Source organism: Strix aluco, chromosome Z (assembly GCF_031877795.1).
Source record: "Strix aluco isolate bStrAlu1 chromosome Z, bStrAlu1.hap1, whole genome shotgun sequence".
In the NCBI taxonomy this organism is placed as follows: Eukaryota; Metazoa; Chordata; class Aves; order Strigiformes; family Strigidae; genus Strix; species Strix aluco.
Window position 1 is genome coordinate 69,998,569 of NC_133971.1, and position 21,442 is coordinate 70,020,010.

General features: G+C 36.1%; 1 protein-coding gene across 8 annotated transcripts in view; it reads right to left on the reverse strand.

Annotated features, from left to right (window-relative positions):
• Nucleotides 1-21,442, reverse strand: part of ERCC6L2 (ERCC excision repair 6 like 2) — a 61,093-nt gene that overhangs the window by 22,852 nt on the left and 16,799 nt on the right. For 4 of the 8 annotated variants that reach the window (XM_074812710.1, XM_074812708.1, XM_074812711.1 and 1 more), the window contains 8 exons: nt 21,283-21,423; nt 19,642-19,755; nt 18,032-18,151; nt 11,940-12,011; nt 10,640-10,785; nt 5,444-5,539; nt 3,989-4,088; nt 277-429 (listed from right to left, as the gene is read on the reverse strand). In XM_074812710.1, the coding sequence (XP_074668811.1) occupies nt 277-429; nt 3,989-4,088; nt 5,444-5,539; nt 10,640-10,785; nt 11,940-12,011; nt 18,032-18,151; nt 19,642-19,755; nt 21,283-21,423 (942 nt within the window). Of the gene's footprint in view, nt 1-270; nt 430-1,353; nt 1,371-3,988; nt 4,089-5,443; nt 5,540-10,639; nt 10,786-11,939; nt 12,014-18,031; nt 18,152-19,641; nt 19,756-21,282; nt 21,424-21,442 lie in introns of those variants that run through there. The other 4 variants (XM_074812714.1, XM_074812715.1, XR_012621662.1 and 1 more) reach the window with 4 other exon arrangements.

Sequence of the window (21,442 nt, forward strand, 5' to 3'; positions counted from 1 at the left end):
ATTTTTATTAGGAAAAGAAATCATTAGTAAACTTTTGAAAATTATAACCCAAACTTCTTCCAGTTTTTTGTTTGAGTTAAGGAAATTTATCTGGTCTACAGCAGAGTAAGAAATTAGCAAGCCTATTTCATTTAAAGCACTGCATAGACAGGTACTGTTTAAGTTTCACCATTCTGTTTTATGAAGTGTTTCCATTCAAAATTATGACAAAGTATCTCATGAGGAAAGGAAAAATGTAAAACTAATATCCAAAAGTAAAAGGGTAGGACTTCACACCTCCAGGATATCTTTGGTAAGACAGGACCCCTGAGTCCTAAGTTTAAAAAGGTTATGGATTCCAAAAAGCTCTCCTTGATGTTCCTTTGATCCTTGCACTGCCTCGAAATACCGCTTGGCATTTTCACTTCCAACCACCACACAGTGAAGTTGCTAAAACAGAACAACACAAGAGATTTCAGAAGTGTTTGCTCCAACAACATGTCAGAATTTCCTGGCATCCACATTATATACACAGCTTTAGTTGGAGCAGGCAGAAATTCCTAAGGGAGGATATTTTGTTTTAATTTCCCTGGCAGATGTTGGTATAATAGATTATGGTACAATAGAACCTGCTTGGTTTTACTGAATTAAAAAAAAAATTCACATCTTTTACTTCATTGTTGTCTAATATCAGAAACCTACTATACACGCTACTGACACTCCTCTATATTTTGACTGCTCATCTTTCCACATACTAAATTCTTACTATTTTTTTTCATAGTCCTTTGCACTGTATGCTTAACTTGGTAAGGACTAAAGCCACAAGATTATTCCTACCGATCTCTGAATATTTTAATCATGCATTCTTGCTAAGTAGACTGAAGAGAAGTGACTTAAAAATCTTCCAAATGAAAAGGAAAGACAAGTAAATAGTTTGTCAGGCAGAATTAAAACCCTTTTGAAGTCAGGCAGGATTAGCTGCATTCCAATGACTGCAAGCTTTCAATACTTATATAATTGGTCTATTTGACTTTAAGTGGAAGAATGTCAAAACCATGGTTTTATGGATACCAGACCTGTAATAGTTTTTGTAACTGTCTCTAAGCAGCTGGTAGTTCTTCAGTTCTAGTAACTTCTAGTTCTAGCACTGAACAGGCATTTTCCTAAACAGCACAACTCTTTAATTATGTAGGCCAGTAACTATACAGTCAAATTCTAGTTTAACTTTAGCTAAGCACAGTTAACATTCTCCTTAAATTACGCATGGTATTTACAAAAGCATACTTTAGGATACATATGTAACTTATTTGGGTTTCTATTATGTTAGATTTCAATTTTACTTACATCAGTTTCTTCAATCACATATAACAAGGTCAGACAACCAAACATCACTAAAAAAATTCAGCAATTTTAAAATCAAACAGATCCTTCAGTAAGAATACATGACAAACATGCTAAAGCATTTTCACATAAATTCATTTCACGAAAAACATGGATGACATGATTTAGCTCTGACAGCACGTTTGTATAGTTCAAATGCCACATATCCACATGCACTCATGGTTTCTGAATTTTCAACAGCAGAAAAAAATGCATTTTCTTCACAATTTACTGAAAATTTCCTAACTGTGCTCAAGCATCAGTAACAAGGAGTGCAATCCAAGTGTAGACAAAAAGAAAAAAACCCCAGATTTACAATTACTCTGTTTACTGCTTTTTAATCAACTTGAAAAACACAAGTGTCCTGGTTTAACCAGGATAGGGTTAAGTTTCCCCAGCAGTGGGGGGGAGCTCTAGCCGGGTTATTCAGATACCATGCGGACGTCACATCCTGGCAGGTCACATTTTCCTGGCGCGGAGCGCGGTGCACTCGTGGTTTTGTACATCGTGCTTCAAACTGCTGTATTTGGTAGCTATTTTGCTCTGTTCATTGCTATCACTATTACTGTTATTGTTATTGTTTGTTGTGTTGCTGTTGCACTGTTCTATTAAACCTCTCCTTATCTCAGTCTCGGGGCTTTGTATTTCACTCCCTTTGTGGGGGAGGGGCAGCGGCCGCGTGGTCTCAGACCCCGGCGGGGGCTAAACCACCACAACAAGTCAACTTGAAAAAAACCCCATGAGAGTCTTTCAAGAAGTTTTATACATGCCTTTTGGAAATCCAAACAGACAATATCCAGGTTTTCTTTACCTACAAGATCACCAATTCCAAAGCCCTCTGTGAAGCATGACTCCCCTCCTTCAGGATTTTAGTGAATTTTGTTGGTCGTAATACGCTATTGCTCATTTTGTTAGTCTTTCTGAGACCTCTCCTACTGATACTTGCTGTTGCAATGAATCCTCAAAAGTACTTCACACAAGAGAAACTTTCGAACAGGATGCTCTCTAAGCTTTTCCATAAATGTGTATATAAAGAATAAGTCAAGTAGGCTAAAGCAATGCCCATAGAGCAGTACAATTCCCGCTCCTGATGTGTTTGAAAACTAAATTATTAGCTTTTATATTTTCATACCACTGTTCCTCAAAAATAGTTTTTGGACTTACAGTGTTTTATATTTAACTTGCCTCATTAGTATATGATTTCAACTATTAATACAATGTCTTCTTCACTCTGAGCTTCTCATAGAGTCTCTGAAAATTGCCCAGTTACCTGTGAGCACTTCAGCCCATCATCTACTACTTTTAATTTCTTCTTAACAAGTTTCCTCTTTTTTATTTAGATCATTTTGTCAAAATTAAACAGAACTTTAATGGCTTTTTGGCTTCTACAAAACACTGAATTTAAGTGAGATAAAATCACTGTCACACTTCTGAAGGTAACATTTTAAGCCATATACATTACTGAGAGCAGTTCAAGATTTGATCTTCCAGCTGTGGGTTTTCTGTCTGCTCTGTAAAATCAGATGATCTTAGAACCTTTTTCTTATTTGTCACTTACTTAAGAGGATAATGACAATTTTTATAGTACATATTTCCCACTCCTTCAGCCTCCAAACTCCTCCTTGTACATAACCCCTCTACAAGAGGGTGCTTGTCACTGAAGACTTATTACCAGATTTTTCCTATTTATGGCCAAAAACTGTTATGTTAATTAATCAAATTTCATAAAGCTTTCTTTAATATATAGTATCAATTGCCCACTGAAGTGATCTGCTTTGTTTTCTCCATGCAATGCATTCTTCAGGACAACTGTATCTCACTGATTTTCTTCCTTTCTCCAAGTTTATATGTCCATGTCAGTATCTCAACTTAAAACCAATATCTTATTTCTTAACTTGCAATTTGTTGAGAAAAACATGTTCACATTTCATCTGGTTTCTTACTATTCTGCAGCCTGCTTTTTGTTGTTCATGTTTGAGTTTGCCTATTTTTTTATTTTAATTCTGATCTCATCAGGAAACAGTTGCTAGATTAAGTGTTCCTCAAACCACACACTTAGTTTTTCATCATCTTAGGTGTTTAAACCCATCAATGCAAGTAGAAAAATTTAAAAAGAGCAAGTGTTTCAGGTTGAGTACTCTGGCAAGCAACATAACTTATGACCTTCATATCAGCAGCAACTACAAGCTGTTCCCCCCTCCTTTTATAAGCAAGTTTTCACAGGCAGGAGAGTAGCAATGCCTTCTTGCTTTTCTTCTGTAGCACCACCATGATTTTAGCCCTACTTTCTCCAATGTTTCATTAAAAAAGCTGTCTGAATCACACTGCTGCAGATACTAGCTACAACTCTCATAGACATATTTCACGAGTCTTTAAATAAAACAGTTCTCTGTATAACCTGATTAATGTATATTATGTAATTAAACTGTCAGAAGTTACATAAAAACTTGAATACAAATATAATTGTTTTGTTCTTTGACAATTGCTAAATGATATATCTCTGCTTAATAAGTTAACAGCATGTGTAATAAAACCAAGGTAAACTACAATTTAGCTATAGGCTAGCTTAGTTTTCAGTCATTGAAATCGCTAAAGAAAGCTCCCAATTTAAATAGTTTGTGAACTTTACCTGTTTATAAACTTGTCGCAAGTACATCATCTCCTCCACAGTTCCCAAGGATATCAATCTAAACACTTTAACAGCTTTGTATTGGCCAATCCTATAAGCTCTGCAAGGACAGTGGCATATTAAAACATTTTTTATCAGTAAAAAAAATAAGAGAGCTCTTAGGGGTAGTAAAATAAATAAATAAAAGCATTCCAATAAAATAGGCATACTCTAAATCATTTATGAGTTGGTTGTTTTGCTTTGCTTTTTTTTTTTTTTTTTTTTTTTTTTTTAAACTTTTCATTCCCTGTTCCTTTACCCTGTGTTTTCCATGTTTCTTCCCAGGTCTATCTAGCTGAAAAAGCTTTCCCTCAATTTGTATCAGAAGGCCTGTCCCCCATCTCTCTTGGAAACACACCTTCCACTATGTTTTCTCAGTTATTTTTTTTTCCCCTCTCTGTCTCCATTTGCTCTTGAACAAGATATTCCCCTATTTGCATTATATAGGAGTTAGATCATGGATTGCTTGGGGCAGTCTGTTCTTTCTTAACTTTATAAAGCACTTTGCAACTTACATCATCATAAAAACAGTTAATGAACAGACAGTGTTCTATCTAAATGGTAAATTCTGAGACTTCTAATAGATTATATTCCAAAAATTCAACAGAGGCTGAACCAATTTATAGAAAAGTGATCTTAAAGATTCTTTACACAGTCCCTTTCAACAAGACACTTTTCAGATACACATATTTCTCTAGAACAGGTGCCCATCAACACCTCTTAGAAGTCAGAAAGACCCATAGAATGGAATTACATAACTGGATGGGACAAAAGAAACCAGTTTATTTCTGCTCAGGAGAATATGTAAGTCTACTGAATTTCAAAGTCTTCCAATAGTCTTTATTTCAGCTATTCAAAAGTCTGTCCTGAATTCCTAGGGAAACATCCTATGTTTAAAAAAGCCTTGAAATAAAAATCCAGATTCCTCGAAACACTGCAATGGCATACCATCAGAGATGGAAGTGTGTGCTGAAAAGACACTAATCTCCACAAGGGTGAAGCAGAAAAGAACATGAAGTGTTTTTCTTTAAGTATTCCGGAATTCAAAACATCACTTGAACTCAGGTCAACTACAATGTACTCTGTCCTGACAAACAGGAAAAATGCCACCCAGCTACACACACACACATTCTAGAGATCACTAACAGTTACAGTAACTATGGCCCTTTTTTTTTTTAATGAGCCCAGCATAACAGTGCCACAAAAATAAAATGAAAAATAAGAAGTAAAATTCAGAGTTAAAAATTGGAACATCAAAGTTAAAAAATAATTTAGCTGGACATTTTTTACTGTCTTATGGACAAGTTAGACTATGTTAAAAAAATTCTTCCCTGAGAAAAATTGTAGTTGGACAATCAGATTACATAATCAAAGCAGAGTACAACATGGATCAATGTCTGTATTTTGAGAGTATACCTGTCAATAGCTTGAAGATCATTTGCTGGGTTCCACGTAGGATCAAACAGTATAACAACATTGGCACCAACAAAATTAAGACCCAGTCCACCAGCCCTAAAACAAAAAAAAAAAAAAAAGAAAAAACAGAACTATTTGACAGTAAGACAACCAGAACAATTCTTTTTTTCAGTGTATCATGTCCATAGTGGTATACTCCCCAACATAAAAAAGAGCACATTAGAGATATTGAAAATAGTGGAGTACAGCTTTGTGTTACTGTTGTGCTAATAATCACTGCTGTAAAATGCAGTCTTCTCACCTAAGCAGCAAGATTACAAACCGTATGATTAGCTGAGTCATAACCAACTGCTATCACCTTGCTATAGTAAAAGACCGACTTCTACTTCATACTCACTGAGCCCAATACAGGCCAACCCCCCTCAATGATTACACTGAAATTCATAACCACTTTTATGCCAGTTAATATTAAAGAAGCAGGAAAACTATAGCTTAAACATCATTAAACAGCATTGAATTTTACTTCCTCTAATCCCAGTATGTAGTTTTGACAATAATGCTATGCAGCTTCCACTAAAATGGTCACAGTCTAGGGTAAGTCATATCTATAAGAACTAACAACTGTTTCAAGTCTATTTGTAAAGTATGTAAGTCAACAGTTAAAAATACAGTTGGCCACACAGCTGCATATGAGCAACATCCATACTAGTCATTACAAGAAAAAAAGCCACTAGAAGAAGATTGTCTACCATAGGGGTTAGGAGTCACAGGGGTACAAGTTACATCATCTTGAAACATTCAACAGCTGTAGTGTGCTTTCAGGTAAAGCCTGCAAGCCAGTAAAGTATTTGAGCATATGCCCAACCTGAGGTAGCTAACTAATAACCTGCTGAATCCAACAAAACTGCTCAGTTACTTGGAGTTTGGCATGTGCGCAGCTAAATGATTTGATAGGAACAAACGTGAAGAAAATACCACTGCTCATCCAGACGTGAAACAAGCAAATACCGAAAATTCTTTTCATCTGGCTCAACCAACATCCCTACAAAAACGGACAAGTTCCTATACAAGCACATGCTAAATATTATTATTAACTATTAAAACAATTCTTCACATTGACATAGGCAGCACTAATTTCAAGTGTGGTTTTTTTCCTGAATGAGGTACCACAAAATTGAAAAAGTCAATGCCATTTAATATACCAAGCACCTGGTTTTAACAGATTCCTTTATATTCTGCTTGTTTAAAGCAGTGGGCAAGGTAAAGTTTCCAGGTATAAGAATGGAGACAGAAAAAGCTTATGGAGCCCCACCACTTTTTGGTCTTCATGGAATCCTTGTCAATGAAAATACAGTTGTGGCCTCCTCCTTCCAGGTGTGGAGTGGTGTTATGTTAGTCAAATCTGGAAAGGGAAAGGATGTGGGAACCCACCAATATTAACGCAGGTTTCTGGATGATGAGTGTTCTCAAAGTTTGAAATGCTGAATAAAAATCTTTGTATTTTTCAGAATACCTTACTGTATTTTGGAATTTTTGTGTATTTCTTTTTAGTGAAGACAGAATTAAGCCTCTCATCTTACCAAATCAGCCCTGCAGACAGACTGAAACATAAGTCAACATGTTTTTCCAAATGCCTTCTCATAAAAATTGCAATATTTGGAACCAAAATATGAATTAAACCTCAGTGCAAAGCCTTGGTGCAAGTAAAAAAGACTGGCTATAAAAGTTAACTAAACAGGATACTTAGCTTTTACCTTTCAGTATTTTTAGGTATACCACAAAAATTCAGATATTCCAAAACAGAAAAAGAATGGCTCCTATATCTTTCATAGACAGAATGAATGCAGTAGTTAGTTTGTGCATTGTAAAGAATATCTTCTATTTAAACTACCATTTTAACTAGCTGTTAGTCATTACTGCAAGATGGTCCATGCAAATTACTATAATATGGCTCAAATGAAGAGCCCTGCACGAAAGGTCTCGTAACAGTTGTTACAAACAACAGTTTTCAAAAGATCATCTTACTTAAAACTGCATGCTACACTAAATAAACGGCTTTTTATATCCTGTCACTGACAACTGAATACCTCAATGTTTAGAAGTTACAAACCAATATTGCATTAGAAAAGTTTCCATGAAAGCTTTGACTATGTAATTCTATTTACCAAGGTAAGTTTTTTTTACAGTTTATAAGTGTTCTGTTTCAGTGAGATCTTGTGACTGAAAGTTCTCTGAATGTGATTACATGCACATTAAAAATTACTTGCAATATAATTGTGAAGAATTCAAGTTAAATGAAGTCCTGTAAAAGTAAAAAGTAATGGACAGTAATTGAGAATGCTGCAGGTAGAATGGAAGTGCATATTGTAACTTTTCATGATAAAAAAAACTATCTGCAAATTTCTGTAACATCACCTCTTCATCTACGCACTTCTCTTTACATAATAAAGAAACTGAGAAGCAGAAATAGATTTTCATTTATAACTATTCTGAAGGAAATAATCTAGAGATAGACTAGTGTTGAAAATCCAGAAAACAATGATTTAGCTTTAACGGTGGGAATACTTGCTATTCTTATTTCCTGGAGAACATTATGATGGAACAGAACTGCGTAGACTTCAGTATTTTACATTCAGAGTTCCCCTTTTTCAGGCTAAGCAGCACCAACAGAGTTGCAAGCTCTGACATTCTCCTAGCACGTTATAGGAACTCCAGCAATTATTTTAATGTTCCTAAGTATGCCTAAAAATCTCCTTTTCTTCCAAATAATCATACATTTTCTCAGCAACACCAGCACAGGAATGAAGTTTTCTAAAACAGCTTTTACTTCATGAGCCTTAGAAATTCCAGCAGATGTATACCTATTTTACCATAGAGCTCAACGTTGAAATTAATGATCTATACCTAATGGTTTGATGGAATTTACAAGTTCTGAAGGAATCAATCATATTTTCTCTCAATACCTATATATTTATCCATATATCTGTATTAGTCATCATTATCAATAAAAGCATTATAGATAGCTATATGACTGATACTAACATTAATGGCAAGACTTGAGGTCAGGCTATATAGACAGATTTTTCTTTTTTCTTTTTTTTTTTTTTTACTTTATTAAGGTCCCATTTCTCAAAAAACTCAACCAATTAAAATCAGGATTTCCAAATGTCTATGGGCTACACATAGGCAATTCCAGGCAGAAACAGCATTCTGTCAGTATTAAAAAATTGGAATGTAACAGGAACATTGTAAATTTAACAGTGAAGTCATCACCACTGTCTGCACTGTAGCTCACTAATTTATAGATTAGAGCTTCCTGTTTAAAGTTGTATGTTAACTGTGCCAGTGGACTATAATGGCATACTCAACATCACTATGCGTGGAATTCATCCTTTGCAGAATGCATTTCTGCAGCCAAAAGACTGAGCAAGTATTTTCAATGAAAAAAATCAATATTTGGCTCTCTGAGCAATGGGACTTTCAGAACACATACAAGTTGACTACACGGATCAGTCAAAAAACTTTGCAAGAAAGTACAGACAGAAGAGTATGACCCAATTCTGTCAACTTACTACGTGTTGAGAAATAAAGAATATACTGTAAAGTCCTAATGCCTGAAATCTGAGTATGATAAAAAATTAATCTCTTGTAGAGTAGAACTAGGATAAATCACTTTGAGTTCCAAAGGATTACAAAATTAAACTTGGTCCATTACTGTATATCAAGGAAGCAAAAAGATCACTTCTTGTTACCTGTGATAAACTACACAAAGAACCACACCTTCACCTTCTGTTTTGCTTAGTAAACACCGGTTATGTTGACTGCAATTCCATCATTGTTTGTTTCTTCCATTTACTCAGTAAAATGAGAAACACTAAAAACAACAGAATAAAGTCTCTTGTCTCAAGCACCACCAGCAGGCATGGCCAGCTCAACAGTCTCTGTATTCACAAGCTCTCATAACAGAGGAGAAAGTCCATCTCTGTTTACCTGATCTTCATTTTTATTTCCGTGTAAATTAATGGAAGAGAACTGAAAATGTTATAATTATGCAACTGACCTAGACTGATAGAAGCACAAACTAGAGAGTCTTTCCTAATGCTATGGATGCAGTAATAGCCTGCTGTCTTCAGAGACAAGGAATAGGGACTCATGAAGGTCTTAGGGAAGCTGATGGCCAGATTCCACAGTTGATGGAGATTACAAACAAATGTGTATAACCAACACTACAAGTCTCTTCACAATCCTGCCCACATGCACCAGAGAGTATCTGAAAACAGTTCTGACATGCACTTGCAATAGTCTTTAAGATTATCTCTGACTTTTAATTAAACAGAGGTAGTGTGGGTCCTCCTATCTAACTCCAACATACACACTTTCAGTACAGAAGGACTAAAGTGACTATATAGGCAAGAACAGCATGTCTGCATGTTTCATCAAGTTTCACTGAGTTTTCCTCTGGACAGGAAGATGGAAGTTTTTCTTTGTTCCCTTTCTGCCCTTGCCTGGACAAACTTTATCCAAGATAGAACATGGAAGTAACCAGAATTAAAAAAAAAAAAAAGAATGGTCATCATAGTTTCATTAATCTTAGTTGAACATATTGCTCTATTTCAAAAGAATTCACTATCCATCATAAATTGATAAGCAGATCTGATAAATACATTTTTAAAAAGACAATCCAGGATTCTTTGAAGTATTTCAAATAGACATGTGTTAATTAACATGGTTAATAAATTACAGTAACACCAAGAGATAATTTTTCAGTTCAATATAGCCATTCACGTTCACACTCATTTGCTAGTTCTACTAGCACAGTACAAGAAACCGAGTCTGTCTACAATAAAATGAAAGGTTTTTGTGGATAATGACATCATCATAATAATAATGTTTTAGTAATAATATTTAAAAATGGTTTCCTCACTCCTACAGCAGCTGGAAATTTAAAACCAGGATTCACAAGACCCACTTGTTTCAGGTCTTAGAAATCCTCACAAAGCAGAGGAGAGGGGAAAGGAGGTATTTTAAGAAGCTTCAGACCACAGCAGTGAGTCTATCTTTACTAACAGACAAAAGAACAATTCACTTTCTCAGAGACATATTCCCTTAAAAGGTCATCAAGCAAAATGCAGAGTAACCTATTTACTGAACACTAGAAAGGCAGAATGAAACAGACTACAAGTTAAATTTTCTTACATTGTAGATACAAGACATATGTTAATTTCCTGAACGCTGTTGAACTCTCTTACAATTCTGAGTCTATCTTCTGATTTTGTATTTCCATCAAGTCTTCGGTAATCTAGCCCAGATGCCATACAGTATTGTTCCAGCACATCTAGCAACTGGGTGGAAAAATAAAAAAAGATTAAGTGTTTACTATTATCTTTTTAATTAAGCATAATCACAGAGGCCATGTTTCTCATATCTTTTCAATAGAGCAAGCATTGAAAATGAGAGTAAATCTTTGCCATTTTGGTATCAACATCCTTGACTCTCTTTAGCTGTGATTCTACAGCACGCTACATGATTAATGTTGGTCTGCTGTGGTCTCGCTCAGTCCTCCAAACCTGGATGCCTGTCCCGCCTCTAAGTGATGCTGAATCAGTTCAGCCCAATAACTTAAAACAGTTTCCTACTGTCTTAGGAAGTTACAATGGCTTGAGAAACAATAAATGAGGACCAGAGCCAGCACAGAGAAACATGCTGGTATGCACCATCAGAGTTCAGAGGGATGGAGTGAAGGAGACTGCAGTAACCACCAGTCAGTCTGGTCTTGACACTGTGAAGGGCAGCTTAAGACACATGAGCATTTTACTACTACATCTAAATACTAAACCTGCAATCTTCCTTAAAGCCACAAAATTATTAATTGTCTGAACTGTCCTTCACACTTATTTTTTAATACTTTTTACTGCTATCATTACAAATATTTAAAAAAAAACATATTACAGATTGAACCACTTCAAGAAATGAATTACCCTCTAACAAGAAAATCAAGGAGCAAGTTCCTTAAAAGCAAAACGTGCCTACACCTCTTGCTCCAATTAAGCACTGTTTTAACTTCAAACCAACTCGTGAATAAGTCTCAGGGTCAAAGCTTCATCGCTGCTAATGCTCAAAAGCAAGTAGAACAGTGGATATTTAACTACTTTCAGTGTTAATAAAGAGGCTGTATGATACTTCAGTCATACTTTGCTGTGACACTGCTCTAACTCAAGACATACCAGCTGAACTCAGTATGAGCTATCTACACCTGAAGTAACACAATTTTAAAAGGCTCTAAGGAAGGCAGTGTGTTACATTTGTTTTGCCATCACCATTTTTATCATGAGATAACATAAGGTTTCAATATGCTTCTTGAGTATGGCACACTGTCCTCATCATTATTTCCCATAGTACTGAGATAAAGGAAATGTGGTTGACAGCTGTCACCTCAGTGCTTTATGCTTCACAATTTACTGCTGCAGTTAATTGATAAAAATAATACAGAGCTCACCTTTGTGGAAAAGGAGAAAAGAAGAACTTTATCCTTGTTTTTTTGGAAGTGATTTAAAAGCTGCTGAAGGACCTGTAAACAAACCACAGAATACAAACGAAGAGATTTCATCTACAGGTCATCTCATACACACTTGTGTTTTTAACCTTTAAACAGGCTACACTAATCAATTGATTGCAAAGCCAGATGCATAACAAAAAATGTTATTAACATAATAAATGTGCCAAAGGTAATGGAGATGATGGACCCATGCATTTTCCAGTGATCTACATGGAAATCCTGTTGTAAAAAGGCAATCATACCACTAACAGGTAAATTCAGAAGCTATTTGTGTCAGTGCATAGACTGCAACAGAATGTTACTTTTCTCATGCTCTATCTCAGCTTGTGAATTTTTACATTTAACAAATGCATACAGTTCCACAGTTCCCCTGAAAACATGAAGGTCTGTTTAAGTTTTCTGTACTGCATCTGAATTCAGAACTTCTTGGAACTTCTCTTCTTAAAATAATCAGTGAGATGTATGCCCCTCCCCACTCCCACTCTTGTCTGTTGCTCTGTTTACAGTAGGATCCAGCTTCCCAGACTCTGCACAGACCTTGAAATGCCAATAATCCGCCCACACACAATGTTCTTCTGGTGGGGAACCAAGTAATCCAGAGCCCTGTGTATAATTGTGATACTGTTATTTTCAAAAGAAGCATGTCCGAATCTGGCAGTGGCAGCTCCAGAGTACCACGCAGAAGCAATACACAAAGGGGAAAGATGAAGTCTTCTGTACTGTGTCTATAGCTTTCTCCCACTGGGCAATAAATATTTTAAAAATTATATTTATTCAGTGATAAATACATAAACTGTTAATCAACACTGATTTCACTAAAAGCCTAACAAATCTTTGACAACCAAACAACGGTGAATGTTTAGATTAATTTTACAGTTCTGGATAATATGTAGAATATAAAAAAGTAATTATATATCACTTATAAGCCCATTTGTATATGTTAGCCAGCCAGTTAAAAGTGAAAACAAGATCATTTTTGCCTGGTTTCATTGTACAAGAACATGTAAACCAGGAGTTATTTTACTAGGGAAAAATCCACATCAGGTAATTTAACAAAGAGCTAAAGGACTTACATTTGCATTTTACTCAGCCACATTAAGAAAAAGAAACAGAAGAAAAACAGTGACATGTTTTTAAAGTAGAAGGAATTTGGCTACTGTATTATCATTGCTATTATTAAAGCACAGGTCAAATAATTTCTTATAGGAGAACACACAAATTTACCCAGTTTGTTTAAATAAAATGGATCAATGCCATGTTCATTGGCATTTCAGGTATTCTGGAGTAAAGAACAGCTCTGGCAAACAGGGAAAGTAATGAATGGCTCTGCATCAAAGAGAAATAAATTCTACACTTGCACACCAGAGCATTAACCTGAAAGTTGCTAGTCTGCAAGAGAAATACTTGATCATACTCAAGCAAGAGTGACATGCTCTTTGTAAGACTCCACATGGATTTAAATACACATCTCCCCATTACTACACATTGTGAGCTAACTGATGAAATTTTAGCTCTCAAATTTGAGAAAGCCTTGCTTGTATATAGACGTCCAAGTTAGCCTACAGTGTTTATAAGCCTTCAAAACACGTTCAAAACCATGCCTGCCTGGGTTAAGGTTATGTTTAATGGCAGAAGTTGATATTATTTGCAAGGTGCTCCAACAGACTTCCATTTTCCTACTGAAATAATGGTAATAAGGCAGGCAAAAAAAAAAAAATCCAACACAGTTATTCCTAAGATATTTATATTCATTAAGTATTCCAAAACTCCTCAAATGGATGTCTGTGGAAATACTATACTTGTAGTTTAAAAAAACCCAACAGTTATTACAAGTGCCCAGACATTTAATAGCCCTTTTTTCACTTAGAAAGCATATAGAGCCTCTCTGAGCCAGAATTTTAGCAAACTGCAGAAATAATCAGACATGGTAGTAATGAGAATTACTGCAGGCTTTTAAAACTACCCTCATTCATCCTACTACTTTTCCAAGCAGTCCCCAATACTTCTGTGTGGACAGTTTGCAATCTTTGTGTTTCAAAAGCAATGGAATCACTCATTCTTACACTTTGCAGGTCCCCTCTGTCTTTCTTCATGATAGAAAAATGGTGGTTTCCACCAAGGCAGCACACTCCTTTCATTTCAGTTCTCACATATTCAACTATTTCAAGTTAAAAATCTAGGCACGAAATTCATCTTGCAAAAGAAAGTATAAGCAAAGTCTTATGAAAACTGTAATTTCTGCAGTGTAATTGCACACAAGAGGAAATTCCACAAAAAAGCTGAAGCTCAGATCACATCACTGTGTATTACCCGCCTCCCACTGTAACAAGGATGTATAGGTATACTATAAGTACTTATATGTGTACATTTGGATTATAGGGACTGTTTTTTCCAGGCTCTTGTTATAATCTTAAATTATGAACAGAAAACCTGGGGTGGCATGTTATAAATGCTACAGCTTGCAAAACACAGAGATGACTGTAACCACACAAGGTAGGACACAAACACCAATATGCCACTCTCACATGTTCAAGTAATTCTAGTTTAACTGGTGGCAGCAGGCTTATTCCATATTACAAAGGGCTATGTATCCCTATGTGTTTTATCTCTGCTTAGTGAGACCACAGATGATACTTTCAGCAGATAGGTTAACCTTTTTGACTCTGCAAAACAGTTACAACTGCTTAGCTAATAAATTTCATAGACAAATTCCAGCCTTGTCACCCCCGCCCTGAATAAATTTAATAAATGCATAAACTTTTCCTTTGAAAAATATGCTCATTTACAAAAGAATAACCACCTGTTGCTAAAATTCCTGGGTAGCCTGTACTAAATTTTAAAGGACTAAATAATAGCTATTCAGTCTATGCTACCAGACGAAAGTTACAAAAGTATTTCAATTAGTTTCTAGAATTTATTTGTAGAATAGAAAACATAAAGTACTATGTGGACAAAGCTATTAAAATACATTTCACTTTCACTTGTCTCATTTATTTCCAAATAAACGTGTTAAAAATACAGAAAGTAGTTTTCAAGCTCTAGTATCTGTTGACTCTCCTGTGATTACTTTCTGATGGTAAGAGGACTTTCTAAATGAAATACTTTCTGAAGGACTTTGCCTCCAGAGCATAAAAACCCAAATCATCCCAAACAGCTTCTGTTTTAAAATTCAGAATAGAACACAAAAAAGTTAAGACAATCTTTTCTCACAAAGCAAGCCTTCAGTGCAAGCAGCAGGAGAAAATAAAAAAGCCACCACAGCACCAGAAACATATGAACCAATTTTTGCCATAATAATTATTTTTAAGTCAAAATTAATGGACTCAAAACCCACCCTATTTTTCAATGATGGCTACTTGGCCCACTACATAAAACTACTCCTTTCAGGCACAGAGATGTCACCACACAGTTCATAATATTGTGTTTATACAAAAATATATTTCATGAACTGACACAAAATTCAAGTTTCCCTTACAAGAGAAAGCAGACCAGTTTCTCTTAAAGTAAGCAATTCTTTCAACAATTCTTAGATAAGTTTTATTCAGTTTGCAATGGACGGAAATAGACACTATAAATTTCAAAAACAAAGCATCATATATACAAAACCAGAGGTCAACAACAGTGGAAAAATATTCTGTAAGTTTACCAGACTGTCATATATGCAGCATTTGAAAATGTTTCTATTCTATAATCCATAAAGAATGAACCGAACAAGCAGAAACCCTCATAATAATACGAGATCATAATTTCTTATGTTGGAAGAAAGATCCATACTGCTTTGTACCTTTGCCTACTACTACTGCAGTGTTGTGTCCAATCTGGCTTTTTTAAAAGGTCAGAGCAATATGTTCTGTGAAAGAATTATAGCAATATTTTCTTACTTTTCTACAGAAATTTATATAGCACTTCTCATCTCTCATCTACCAAACATACTGAAGAAATATTTTTACATATAAATATTACTTCAAAACACAAGATTGGATTTTCCATAATATACACTGCACTTCTTGAAAAAAATGGAAATTCTCCACACCAAGGCTCTTCTCAAGAATATATGCTTATTTAGGGTTTGGGGGGGTGGGGTGGGGTGGGTTTCTTGGTCTTGTTTTGGGTTTGTTTTGGGTTTTTTTGCGATTACGTAAAATCTATATTAAAAAATACCTTGAAATACAAGAATATTGATCTGTATAGACTGATAACAAGCTAAAAGATAAATAATTAAATGAAAAGCACAATATATCAGGAAAATCTCCAGTGTGATGGAATGAAGATGAGGATTAGATGATTCACTACCAATAAAAAAACCCTCAGGAGTAATCACTATACTAGTAGCTCTCTATTTTTTACCATATATTGCTCATCTCATTCTACTTATGTTTGGGCAACCTACTGGTAGCTCAGAGATTCATTTTTCCAACCATGTGGATCTCATCAATGTCAAAAGTAAACATACAGCCTGCCTGACATCTCATCAGTATCGCGCCATTGACACAAGCTCAGTATACTTAAGAAAAATCACAGTCTCTGCTTTCTTGCCACCTTTGTTATGCTCTTACTCCAGCCCTGCAGCAGCACAACCTTCTTCCTTACCATCCAAGGCTACTGCACACAAGCATGAGAAGAGCCTTACTGCTACTAGCCAAGGTTACACCCAACTCAGAGCCCTGAGAAGACTCTGCAGTCTATGTTGTTCCAGAAGCAACTCAGACTTACAGCCATGGTTTGGAACAGATTCCTCCCAATAGGCAGCTCTGTAAGCTGCAGGATTTAAAGGCACATAAAGTTGGAACCTCCGTCTTAACTCAGGCATTTTTCATTGACTGTGTTGTTCACTACTGTGTCAAAAAACACATAATGAAAATGTTGTAAGGAAGTGCTGGAGTGAAGTATGCAATAGCCCCAAGAGATAAATTTCTAGAGAAAGGAAAATTTGTTTCAACCGATAAAAGAGCTTCATAAGCACCACTGAAGATCATGGACTTAGTTTTTACAGGTATGTATTAAATATTTACTGGTAGTTAACAATAAAGCTGACTTTCATGAGATAATTAAGTGTATATAACAAAGATAATATGCAGGCCTCTCAAAGAAAGATGTTGCCTGCATAACAAATCAATAAAGTGGTAACAACAATTACTGTTACAAAAACATGGCCCTGCCACTGCTTCCCCATCAGTTCTAAGCAGCAACTGTGAATATCCAGGTTTATAGACAGAAAAATACAGTACACTCCATTCTGCATAGCTTCTCACCCCCCAGTCACCCTCAAGCTCAGGAACACTCTGAAACCTAACATCTTTTCCAGTTATTCATCCTGTTCTGCTCTGAAACCAGACAAAGTCACAGTCTGAGGTAAGGAGTTTTACAGGTTTAATTTAACATGTTTATTTTGTTCATCTTTAGCATGGCTCCTCTTAGCTTCATTTGGTATCCAAAGGGTTAGAAAAGACAGTAAGCACTCAGTACATCTTCACCAGTTCCATGGTACTCATAATTGTGTAGGTCCCTCTCATGTTCACCCTAAGACATTTTTTTCATGCTGGAGAGTCCCCACCTACCTGGCTGCTTCTGTCTTTGTGGCCTTTTCAAGGTCTAACATGCTTTTTGAGAGGAGGGACTGAAACTACCCACAATATTGAAGGTGTGCACAAATCAAGTCCATAATGATTTTGTTTTGCTGTCTTTTACTTTCCCAAATATTTCCAACTGCCTCCAAGTCGATAGTTTCATGGAATTATCTGTCATATTATGATCTCAGTCCCCTTGACTGTAAGGGTCGTTTCCCTGGCCATTACTAAATATGTGAAGCTGACATCTTACGATATCTTAGCATCACAGATCACTCTTATCCAGTCTTTTCCCAGAGGCACCCTGATCCATGACAGGAGATACCTGCTGGGGTACCACCACCATAAACAGAATGATAAAAAACCCCAGAACTACCACATGTACGTTTTCTTACATCTATATACTACAGCAGCAGATGTGTTACTATTACCAATACTGATTTTTCTTCTAAAGAACAGGTTTACCTTCATTTTTCCACTGTACTTCGGATCTGAAATGGTTTCAAAGGCTGCATCTTTGCTTAACTGCACAAAATCTGGAAAACTGGAAAATACCTGGCTGCACACCCGTTTGATATGTGCTTCCTGGAAGAAAAGCAGAAAGTTTGAATAGGAGTTAAAAATCAGAGCTACATTGGGATACCAGTAAGCAATACAAGGAGGTAAACACGTTGAAACAAGCGATCTGCCGAAGTAACTCAAGCAGAGAGAGTTATGTGTTTTTATTCAGTTCACTACAGAAGTGTTGGATAAAACATCTCCTTGCTTCATTTAAAAAAGAAAGAGGATCTTAACCTGAAACCGTGGATTCTAGTCACTAGAGTAAGAGATGTCCAAAATGTCTTCTCCTGTACAAAGACTGCAATAGGACTGGCCAGAATTGTCAGTCTCAAGAACTCGGTCAGCTTGAGGTTTGCATTACCCAACAGCTGTGTGCCAGCACTTTGCTTGACCCCCTGGCATGATAAGCCAATATGGATATTACACAATGTCCCACCAATATGACAAAAACAATACATGAAATGCACTTAAAAGCATGTTCAAAAGCCACATAAAGCTCCACTGCTACAATTTTGGTAATTCTGAACTTGAACATGACCACATACTTTAAGTCTGCTTTTCCAAAGTAACACAGAAGATCTCATCTCTCACCTAAGAATAACACGTGATGGACTTTAACACTAAGGGTGAGAAATAGTACAAAACATGTTTCTTAGTAGATTTTGGAGGTTAGTAATTATGTATGCCATAAAAGACAGTGAGTCCCAAAACACTTATATATTGTTATTTCAGTGGCTATTTCAACTTGCAAATGTGATTCCAACAAAAACTACATAAACAATATACAAGCCAACACTAAAAACATTTGGGTACATACTACATATAAGGCTCTGGACACTAACAGTAACATTTCCTAGAAAGCAAAACTGCTTTAATGGAACAAACTTGCCAAAATTTGCTAGGATTCTCTCATTTCCATTCCTTTGTGGCTTCTGAGAGGAAGTGGTAACATCCCTAAATCCTTTCGCTCATTCTTGGATCTTAAGGATCACATACAATCATTTTTAAAAATTGACGTTTGTGAGTTTTATAGGTTATTTGCCACAGTAACAAGATAAACTGACACTGTTCTCTCACCGATCATTTTCTGTTAAAACATGTTTCTCATTATTTGAAGAAGCTCAGATCTCAATATAAAGTACTAGAGAGAAAAACCCACATCCCAATTGCCTATTATTTGTTTACTGGCACGAAGATATTCCTCTTACTAAGCACTTGTCATAAATGAAACAGAAATGGCACTATCAGAAATCACTAAAAATTACTCTCACCCCTAAAGCTCTCCAATGTTTCTAAACCCCTTATTTTCAGATTTGCATCACTGAAATGAACATACTGTTGTGTAACATCTCTATCTATAAGGGCTGCATTCTGAATTGCTGAATGGAAAATGAATTTTGCAAAATATCTTATTTTCAGTTTGTTAGGACTTAAAAGGAGGCCAGCAGCAATTTTTGTCTGAGTTTTCATCCCATTTTCCACAAGTCCATTTTTTAGATACTTCTGAAACTAACCTGCTGCTTGCTAGTGTTGTCTGTCTGCAGCAGTGCAGCATGATTTGCAACCTTTTGTAGGATTGTCAGGTAACTGAAGCGCAGTGATTTAATTGTTTCACCATACGCATTTACCTACAAAAACAAAAGAATGTTTATGCAAACAAACATTCCTGAAAATAAGAAATACTCTAAAATAAATGCTATTCTTACAAGGTTTAACGCATTAGTAATTCTTAGTAGTACTGTAATTGACTCCAAAGAGACACATACTATATTTCTAACAAAAATGCAGCAAAGTTTTTTTTCCCCCCTCAGTTTTGTGATCCTATTAATGGAAGACATCTTAAAAAGAAAAAAAACTCACAACTATGTCAGTTTGCTAAACATGTCAGATAGTAATAGGATCTCAATAGATATCATGCTAAGATAACCAAGAATTCCTCAGTAGGCAAAAAGACAGTAACTTTACAAATGATTTAATGTAAATCAGACGAGAGCTGTGAGAATGACTTATTACCCTATGACTGCTAACTGTACTTTACAGCAAAAATGTATAAAGTTTAACAAACAAGTAACTTAATTCAGACAACTTCAAATATTCTACAATGCAGCAGCAGCAACAGCATCAGCTGTTTTTCTGGTTATGGCTGGTTGATTCGACCAATATTCATTTTCCTTTCCCTTCCCAAGTTACTAAATTTCACAGTTAACTCTGGAATAAGACAGTCCATAAGAGCACTTAAGTGTCTGCAGGCCTGCCTACTGCCCTTTGTGAATCAAGTTCAACAGCATTTTACTTTTACTACAAAACATCACAAGAAACAGAAGCCAGCAAAGAACTAATGCGAGTATCCATGGCATATTAAACAGGCTGATAGGTGGATTGTTTTTAAAGAAAGATGCAGAAGGCTGAATAAGCTACATCATTTGGAAAAAAGCCTCCCACCACTACACAAGAATCAAAAGAGGCTAGAAGGAAAATAGGGAGAAGCAAGTATGAGACATATGCCTCTAAATGTTTAAAAGATGTGCTTTATCTAAGCCTACTCAGTGATATGGGCAAAACAAAGTTAGACTAATTGAGTGTTAAAGAAGTCCAGAGAAGATAAAGAAATCTGTCAAGCTCATACCAGTGAAAAAAATTCTGCCTGTGCTCTATGGCTAATGTTGCAGTTCTCCCTTCAATGAAGCAAAGCAAAGCACATGTTTAGCAGCACAGAAAGAGACAATCCAACTGCAGTTATAACACAAGCAAAGCCCAGACAACCTGCTGGGTCCAGGATGCCTCTCATTTGCAGCTTCTGCATGGACTGCCTGAGGCACATGGGAGCAGCACGCCTGACACATACTGAACATCCCAATGCAACACCCTTGCCAACATCAACTATATCACAGGTGCACTTATTAATACAACACATCCTAGAATTTACTGCATAAATAACAGCCACCTGCTCAGGGCATGCAAAGCAGCTCTGCTGTAAGCCCGAAGTGCCTAACTCCATTATGCTTGTCATGCAGCCAACCATGTTTCCAGTTGGGATTTCCCAAACAGATGGCCTCCGACCACACAGCCATTTCAATCAGCAACTCATCGGCAGAGAGTCTCTGAAGAAAACCAGAAAGACTATGTGCTAAAATCCAAACAGTGCAAGTTCTCACTTTGTAACAACAGTTCTTCCTCTTTTGGCCGCTGTTGCAGTTACAGGGCTCTCCTGCTTGTAATACTAAGCTTACATCCTCTGTCTCTAGCACAGCCTGGTACACCGCTTTCTGGAACTCGGTCAGGGAACAGTACACCATCTGTCAAAGAGAGAACCCC